Genomic DNA, 10,281 nt, shown 5'->3' on the forward strand with positions numbered 1-10,281 from the left:
ACATTTTTCGTATGTGGTTGAATGTTTCACAATTTTACAAGAAAAAGAGAAGTATAATAAATAAATCCACTAGCTAAGAAAAATAAAAAATAAATAAAATGTGAAAAAATAGAAAATGAGTGTTAAGTATAGATTCGAAAAACTTTTATTTGAAAGAATAAATAAAAAATAAATATATTAAATCATTAAATATAACATAAGTTTTAAATGAAGGCTTTTGAAAAGAGATGACACAGTAGAAAGTATGTAACCCGCTTACTATCTCATTCAACTACAGTTTTTCTTATATTTTATAAAATAACAAAACACAACAATAAACCTAATAAAAGTCTTGTAAATAATAATAGACTAGGACCTCAACCCTAAAAAGTCACAAAAAAAATGTACTTATTAAAATAAAAGTAGTTAAAAATGTATAACTTTCTTAAATTTTAAAATACTTATTAATACAATTTTACTAAAGTCTCCAAATTATCATAATTTGCTTATATTTAAAATAACAAAGCTTGTCCAACTGAAAAAAAAAAAAAAACACTTTTAAAAATTTAAGTATAATAAAAAATTAAGGACCACCCACCAACAAAATTAATTTGATTTAATAACAAATTTAAGTTTTGATTAAATCAATTAACACAAAGAAAACAAAAGTCAAAAGTCAATTAAAGCAACAAGTACACAAAATAGTTATTATAGTACCATCCTCATGCAATCATAACTCATCACAAGTCTTAGGCCAATTATAGTCACACCTAATATGCTTTCTTTAATATACAAAAAGTATTAAATGATTATTATAAAAGAAAATAAAGTAACTAGTGCGGAGGTGACTCAGTGAGCCAACTCAGTGACTCGGTTGATTGAAGGAAGCAAAAGGATAATTTTGATTTTTTTTGGTGCTGTGAAACAAAACGTATGAATTTGGTAGTGAGATTTTTATAAGGACAAATAAATTATAATTTGGAGGGAAAATGGAATTTGGTGGGATCACTTTCACCTTCCACAACTGCCCGCCAAAATTATTTCACTTTAAACAAAATAATTATGATAATGTACTAAGATTCAAATATATTTACGTAGAAATAAAAAATAAAAAAGTTTTAGTTCATATTTTTTTATTTTTTTTTTTTTGAGGGAGAAAATACATTGTTTAATTTGATTTGTAAATATAAAACGGGTTTTAAGCTAAATCATAATCGTTATTCATATTTTTGGAAGAAAGACACGTGATATTTCCAGTACAAAATTAATAGATTAAGGTCAGTTTCAAAAGTCCAACGAGATAATGGACAAAGATTATACAGAGAGATGGGTCTTACAACCATCAGAGATATAAGAAATCTGTGCCCGGACAGATGGGGTCCCAAGTAATTTCACAAATATATCATTGTCGTCGTTTGAAGGTGGTTGGATATTTTGGTTTTGATTCTCGTTATTGGGTTGATTGCGATTATTTTCCCTATTTTTCCCATATTGCCAAAAATATCATCAGGATATTAAGCTCTCGATTTTGTCCTTGAGTTGATGGCATTCTTCGGTTGTGTGCCTTATATCTTTATGAAGTGGACAATATTTGTTCGGATCATGCTTATTTTTCGCATTTCTCATAGGATCAGGCCTTCGAAATGCGACCCGATTTTCATTTGCAATGAAAATATTTTCTCGGGTCTCGTTTAACTTTGTGCAAACTGAGTTTATTGGTACATACTTTTCATGTTTATTTTGCTTCTTTTTATCTTTTATTGAATCTTTTGATTCGTCCTTCCTTTTCCCATTGGGCTCACTACTTTCGTTTGACTTGTCTGCGCTTGCGTTACTCAAGCTGGTTGTTGACTCAGAACTAGCCTTTAGTAGTTTAAATTCTAAGTGAGCTTCTTATTTTCATATGTATACGAGTGTCCTCTCGTTAAAATTATTCATTGACCTAACAGGTCGACCTTATAAATCATCCCAAAGCTCACCTCTTATCGTGATCCCAACCTGAGAGGAAGTTAACTGAATGCTATTATTCAGATTTTTTATCTTTGTTGTTGTTGTGGTAAAGCGTCTTAAGAATGCTTTTAATGACTCCCTAGGTTGTTGTTTCACATTTTTCAATGAAGGAACTTTAGGTCTCCTAGTTCTCGCAACCTAAACTATCTTTTGAATTCTTGTGATAATTGTTCCCGTGAAGTTATAGAACGTCGAGTAAACTTTTCAAACAAACTCTTGGTTGCTCTTATTAAGGAGGTAGCGAATAGCATACATCTAAAGTTGAGTCCAACATTTTTGGCTCGCACGATGGTGTTAAATTACTCAAGTGCCTGACAAGGACTGTGGTTCTATCGTATGGAGTGACTTGGGAGATTTTTGGATGCTTTTGAAAAAATTGATTTTGTTATGTTTGGATGGATTGTGGTTCAGGTTCCTTGTCAGATTCATATTCGAGCAACTTCCCATGTTCACCATCTTGATATTTCCTAATTTTTTCATCCAATTGTATGACCCTGTGAGGGTCATTTGGAATTTGATTATTCTGCTACTCACGCAAATCTAGAACGTTTATATTCAACGACTCGTGAAGGTTTGGAGTATTACGATACAGATGTTCACGTAAATCATGTTATCTCCGATTGAAATGTTCTAAAAGATTAGATCACGTTGTTCTCGGTGTCGCCCTCTCCTTGTATCATAATTGCTCATCAATCTCGTATGTAAGATACTTTCAGATTGATAACTTTGAAAGTCACTGACACTGGCATGTGCATCTCGATTACTATCTCAAGTATTACGCCTCTTATGCTATAAAACTTCCTTTGTTCAAGATTGTGAGGATTGGCTTTGTGTTTGGCTTCTCCTCAATTCACTCACAACAGTGTTTGATTGAGTCCTCTCAGAATGGGCTTCTTGCCTGGGTTGTCGTTGTTCAAACAAGTTTGACATGCGACTCCTTTCTAGGTTGACATACGACCCTTACCAGTCCTTTGTGGTCCTCGCGGTGGACTAGAATGATTATGCGGTTGACCAAATTTTTGTTCTCATGGAGTCATCTCATTCCTGTGAGAAGGTTCTGGTGTCTCAGGCCACGTTTGTCTGACATTCAAATTCCTGAGGTTTTGAGGGATTTTCTTGTCCACAAGAATTTCCCTGGTTGTTGCTTTTAAGGATTTGTAGGGTTTTCCTGATTATTCCCTTCAACAGGGGCATCAGCATTCTTCCTTGCACTAGACCCACGAGGCCTCCCTTGTAGATGCCTTATGGGTGGATCAATTTTTGTCGGTGGTGCGCCACCTTGAGCCATCCTAGCCATTGCAGCCTCGCGTTCCAATTCTGCATTTCTTCGGTTCGCGTTGACCAATCTTTGATGAAGTTGTCAATTTTTCAGTTCTACCAGCGAGACATAACGAGTAGGGTCATAGGCTCCACAATCTCTTCTCCCTTGAATTTCCTATTCGTTTTCATTCCTTTCAAAGTCCCATTCAGTAGGACCTCTTCCAACATTTCGCTCTTCTGGGGGTTAGTCCCCTGAGGCCCTTTTCCAGGGCGGTGCACCGTCTCTTCTAGTTCGACATTGTTATTTTGTGAATTAATTTCCATGGTAGGAAAATATTTAGCAAACTTTTTCAGGGGGACAAGTGTTTTTTAGAGTTTAATTTTCAAGAAGTTCTCAATAAAATCACCAAAATGTTAAATCAGAATTTCGTTAACATAAACAAGGTTCTTGACAATTTATAATTCTCTAATAAATACTTTAAGGAAATTATTATATATCTATAAAAACCATGAAATTTTACGTGATTTTGTAGTTAAATCAACATACTCCACAAGTCACTCTTATTTATGAGTTTTCTGATTACAAGATACAACTTAGCGTATTTTCTCTCAGTAAAGAGAGAATTGGTCATCCCCTTTACAATATTTTTTTTTTTTTACTATTTATAGGGATTAACTACGACCGTTATTCTTTTTGATCTTATCTAAATGACAATTCATGAAATGTGAACATTTTCCATGTTTCATGTTATTTTAACATGTGGAAATAATAATAACTGTCTAAATTTGAATAATACACCAAATAAGTGCTACTTTTGATCTTATATTTGAATAGTTATTAACTTGAATCGTCTTTCCTTTCGATACTTGTCCTCCTAGCAAATAACGTGGATGAATTGATATACATCATAGGGATGCTTCTTACAAATAGAATGCCTCGTTGAACATTCATCTTGTAAAGGATTTATCTTAAACGAGATTTTGGATAATTTTTGTATAATCTTTATAAGCAAACTCTTTCAAATTGTATTTCTTGTACTTCTCATGATGAAAGCATTCGATCTTGCAACCATCTTAGCTTTCATCTTCTCGCTAAACTCATATTTGTTAATACAAATCTTCGGAAGCCATATTTTGTATGTACAATGTTTTTCGAGGAGGCTATAGTGTAGGTATTTCATCTCGCTTGCCTACTACTTTGTGATTAGTAAATTTGGCTTATCCTTTTGGTCTAAGGCAAGACTTAAATTTTGAGTAATACGAGTATTATCCGAGACGCATTAAAATAATACATTAATTATCTTAACATGCGAGCCTACTTATTTTTGAGTTCCTATACACATGTTGCGATCATATTTACTGATTGAAATATGGGCACAACGTGCTTCGCCACTAGTATATATATCTAGGTATGAGCATGCTGGTAGGAGTGGCAAAACGTGTCATCGTGTAGTGTTCGTATTATATTTTATTTTACTCGCTTTTATATATTTCGTGTTAGGCGTGTCGACCCGTTTTCAACTCGCGTCTAATCTTCTCAACCCTGACCTGACTTGTAAAAAATCTTATCGTGTTTATGTTGATTCATTTTAACCCGTTTTGCTAATATTGAAGCTGGAATTATATAAAAAAATGATTAATTTAGTTTATTAGAAAACTTAAATACATCTGTATACATAATTTTTTTTTATGGCTATATTAAAAATTAGATTTTTAAAAATTCTCAATTTTTTTTTTTAAAAATAAATTTAATATTTTTTAAGTGAATCACTAAACATATATTTTTACATAGTTGTATATCATTATTCATAATGTTTTATTTTATTTTATTTAAAAATCGTGTCAAATTCATATTCAATAGGTCGTATTGTGTTTGACCTATTTCTATTTTGTGTCAAGTCATGTCGATTCGTTTTTTACTTGTGCCTAATTTTTTCAATCCTAACTCATAAATTTGAAGGTTAATTGCGGCAAAACCCTCAGTACTTTTATTTTGCTTGCACTTAACATATATAACTTATTTTTTAGCGGTAAAATCTTTAAAATTACGATACTGTTAGCAATTTACAGTTTCCATCCAAATTTGGCTGTTAAGTGTCATGTTGTATTGTCCTCGTGTCACAATTTTATTGGTCCACATATATTTTAAAAGAGTAATTTGCGTCATAAATACTTAAGTTTAACTCTCAATTGCAAATAAATATCTAAGTTTAATTTTTGTCGGTAATAATACATAAGTTATAATTTTGGAACTTTTGTAGATACTTAGCTATTAAGTGGTAAGTAAATTGCCACATGACAATTCTTGATTGATCCAAGTCATTAAATTTTTAAAAAAATTAATTTAAATATACCAATAAGAAAATTGCACGCAGATAATGACTTAACATTTAATGATCAGGTACTTATAAAATTCCAAAAATATATATATTTATGTGGACAAATAAAATTGTGACACACATACCCTACTTAAATAGACAATATAACATGACACTTAACAGCTAATTTTAGATGGAAATTATAAATTACTTAAAGGTATCGTAATTTTAGAAATTTTGCAAATAAATTTTAAGGGTTAATTGAGAGTTTTGCTGCAATTAACCGCCTTAAAATCTACGTGGCGTGGATAGCTGTTTTGCCACCCTTATAGGCGAGTTATATATGTTATAAGTCATATGTCATAATTGATTTGAGAGTAGTGATTATCAAAGGTGTTAGTGGGAAACAAAGATGTCCATCTTCCACAAAAAAAAACAAGAAGGGTTTTCACCTTTTTATTTTCTCGATGGTCTACACACCTTGTTTTTATAATCGTGGCCGTTCATTTGATCTAAAGGGTTGATAAAGAAGTTTAAATTATGGTGCAATTTTATAGTATTAATTTATTTATTTCTCATCCAATTTTTAGGAGAATTTGTAGTATATTTTTAGGGGCACTGTTACATTGGTTTTATGATGGGGGCATCTGATCGACCCCAATACTCAATTATTTTTTTCTATAAAAAATAATTTATTATTTAGTCCTTTATAAGTATTTTGATAATAATATGCCCCTTCTTACATAAAATTTATGCATTTTTTACTTATTAAATAATTGATATGTCATTTAAACTTCTTATTTTGAATTCACTTATAAAATAATCTTGCCGTTGATTTTCTTACGTTTTTTTGATGCATTTTTGTTAATTAAGTGATTTTTTTTTTTTTTTGAATAAATCAGCAGATTTATTAATTAATAAACTCGTTCAAAATAATAGAACGCATTTTAGAGGAACAATCCTCTAACTGAAGCACACAACCTGTAGAGAAATAAGAGTCTCTTGCCAAGCAACAAGTCAACTTGTTTGCAGATCGTTTAATAAAACATAACTCAACAAAAGATAAAGCCAAAAGTAAATTTCTAACATCTTGAATAATAAAACCAAATTGTGAGAACATAAAAATATACTTTGGACTGCTTGGACACACACCACACTATCCATTTCTAACACTACATTGTCACAGGGATGAGTCGCAACTTCTTTGATGCCTATGATCTCAGTAATTTCGGGTCGGACATGTCCAACCTTTTCCTTCTTGAAAGCTTCTACCATGGTTCCATGATGATCTCGAGCTACACAGCCCACTCCAAACTGCCTCTCTTGTTCAAATAAAGCCCCATCAACATTAACTTTAGTCTTGTTTAACACAGGTACAATCCAACGCTCACAGTTCCGCCCCCCATCATTCAAAGGAGACAACGAAAGGTCCTTCCTTTTCTGAGCAAATTTATATTGATCAAGCATGTTTCTAGTTGATGTTACAATATTTGAAGCAAAGCCAACTCTTCTTTTGCCAAACAAAGTCATTCCGCGAACGCCAAATAGCCCAACTCACCATCGCCACTTCCTCCATTTCAACTTCGTGTCCCCTGGTGAAAATTCCCAACAACCAGCTACTGAATGTTACAGTCCTAGTCTCGACATCCACTATGCTGCGATGCCAAGCAGCCTTTGCAAACGAGCATTCCACCAACGCATGTTGAATAGTTTCAGTACTAGAATTGCACAAAGGGCAGTCGTCGGCATTGACAGGAACATGGCGCTTTTGGAGTTGAGAACAAGTTGGAAGCACACCCGAAGCAACTCGCCATAAAAAATTACTGATCTTAGGATGAATTTTTAATGACCAAAGCCGCTTCCAAAAATCAGTATTGGCATCTCGGCACCAAGCACCTTTAGATTCTTGCAAGAATTTATATGCACTTTTAACCGAATAATTTCCACAAGTCTCAAGTCGCCAACTCCAACTATCATTAGCGGCCGAATAATTCCTCCATTGTTAATTAAGTGAATTAATTTTTCTTCATTAGGTCAATTTGAAATAAGAAACCATTTATTTGGATATATAAATAAGTCTTCTGATCAGCAGCTAGTACCACATTTGGTTAATTTCTGTAAAAGAAAAAATTAAAAAGTAAATTTGTATAGTTGATAATTCTATACTTTAAATCGAATATTGAATTTTCAAAAGCTATACATAAAGTTGATAAGTCCTTTGCAACTAAATAAATGAATTGTAATTTTCACACTGGAAAATGTGCTATATTAGTATATAAAATAACAAATCTAAAATAATTAGGCTGATCATGTTAGGTTGTAGACCAATAAATGTCGATAACTATATGTGTATTGTGTCATATATGACATCACATCATCGTGATTATATACGTAATTTTTTTTTTTTTTTGTTGAAAATAGGATGTTCATTAAAGATGGAAATTAGAAGCATATAATATTTTCACGAATAGTTGACATATCAACCATGCGTCTAAGATTCTTAAAAAAAAATTTACCTAACATAATTTCAAACTAAAAACAAAATTACAATTCAAAAAATTACACTAAAAATTTATTATAAATAAAAATAAAATTATTAGTACGCCAATTAAAAAAATTCTCAATCAAAACTTTAATAATAATTACCGAATTACTCTCGATAATAATAAAACGGTACTTCCACTCAGTTACCGTTTGAAGCGCTAGCGCAGTAGGGCCTCCACTTCGCCAAAAGGATTAGAGTGGACAATGCATTATTTTAAATTTTCATAGTGAAATAATAGACAATTAATTTCATTAATTAATTCCAAATTAATTAATATTGTAATTAGTTGGTTAATTAATGACATATAGTAACATTTAACTATACTCATCTACCTAATTAGTCATTTATTATGGATAGTGATCTCTCACTGTATTATAGATTCTTATCGGACTTCATTTTTTATGGTGACATATGTATATATATATATATACATATGTAACACGTAATTATTTTTAATTATCTATTACTTTATATATTATTTTTTAATTTTTTTTTTAATTTACTGTTTGAGTTTTTAGAGTGACTCCGTAGGTTGCTATACAAATTTTGGTTACGATTTAGCTTGTTCTATTAGTTGCAATAGAAATTTCTATGTAAAATTTTATAAAAATGTAAAAAAAAAAAAAAAAAAAAAAAAAAAAAAAAAACCTATTTCAAAGTATAAAAAAAAAAAAAAATCTTTAACAATTACCCAATAACACGTCATGCCGATATATTCTATATGAATATTTCAAAAATAATATACATTATTCTATTAATATAGTTTCAACTTCAACATATGGATAAAAATTAATTAATTACAAATTCAATCTAGTTCCAAAAAAAAATTATTTAATTACACATATACCGAGTGAAACATATTTCTTTTTTAAAATATATTAATTTTTTTTAAGTCAAGATCAATAGGAGAAAAGTAAAATTTACATGATACTCGATCGAGGCTAAACTTTAATAAACTAAATATTAATAACGGCGTTATTATTAATTTTTATCATAACAACTTTAGAACAGGTTATTATTAATTTTTATTTTGACAAAAAATCATAATAATTTTAGACCAGGTTATTATTAATTTTTATTTTGACAAAAATCAGTTCAATGTACTATTTTAAAAAATACAAGGTCCAATTTATAATTTAATAAAACAGAGTGTCCAATCAGTAACTTTTGTAAAACACATGATCCAAAATAGTATTTACCTTATAAGTATGGCTGTTTGGCACCACTCCATCACCTTATACAGGTGCCACCTTATCATTGGTTACGATATTCTCTAAATTTTTTTACATTAAATTATATGAGACCAAATACTTAATTGTAGGGGTGGGCAACATCCAATCCAATTCAATTGAACTGAATCAATCCAATCAAATCCAATTACAAAAAATTGGATATCTAATTATAATTGAATTGAATTGGATGCTAAAAGTTAAATTCTAATTGGATTGAATCGATTATTGGATGTCAATCTCAAGATCCAATTAAAAACCAATCCAATCCAATTACATTTGTATATGTTAAAAAATTATTTATACTTATTTATATAATAAAAAAATATAATGTATATTAATTATATCTTTATTGGATTTTATTTTTGTAAATTTGTAACAGTTGGTTGTTTAGTGTATTTATTTTCATGATGTTTTGTTCTATTTTATTACTTAAAAACGTTGTTGTTTTAATTATTTGAAACTTTTAGTTGCATTATATTGTAATGATGGTATACTTATGAAGTATCAAATTTAAATAAAACGTAATATTTAATTTTTTACATATTTAATTTTTACATATTCTTCATACTTAATTTAAGTGTGTAATTAGATATCCAATCAAAAAACCAATTTAATTCAATTAGTAATTGGATTAGATTGGATCGGATTGATAATTTTCCAAATCCAATTACTAATTGGATTGGATCGAATGAGAAAAAAAATATTAAATTAAATTAGATGTCTATCCTTACTTAATTATACTAGTAATAATATGACACTTAAAAAAAAGTATGATCCCTTCTAGCATTTCCCTTATAACCCTATAAAATATGATTTACAAAAAATTAGTTGAGGGCTGGTACCCCACGTTCCTTTTTTTTTTTTGAAAATGTACCCTACATATTTAATTGCATTAATGATTAATATATATATATGGCTATATAAAGTATGTGAGTGA

General features: G+C 30.1%; 1 protein-coding gene across 1 annotated transcript; it reads right to left on the reverse strand.

Annotated features, from left to right (window-relative positions):
• Positions 1–6,530: 6,530 nt before the first annotated feature.
• Positions 6,531–9,370, reverse strand: LOC133030643 (uncharacterized). The gene is made up of 4 exons (XM_061103448.1): positions 9,312–9,370; positions 7,126–7,492; positions 6,720–7,007; positions 6,531–6,548 (listed from the first exon to the last, which is right to left on the reverse strand). The coding sequence occupies exons 1-4, from the start codon at positions 9,368–9,370 to the stop codon at positions 6,531–6,533; spliced, it is 732 nt and encodes a 243-aa protein (XP_060959431.1).
• Between the last annotated feature and the right edge of the window lie 911 nt (positions 9,371–10,281).

This window comes from Cannabis sativa, chromosome 8 (assembly GCF_029168945.1).
Source record: "Cannabis sativa cultivar Pink pepper isolate KNU-18-1 chromosome 8, ASM2916894v1, whole genome shotgun sequence".
In the NCBI taxonomy this organism is placed as follows: domain Eukaryota; kingdom Viridiplantae; phylum Streptophyta; class Magnoliopsida; order Rosales; family Cannabaceae; genus Cannabis; species Cannabis sativa.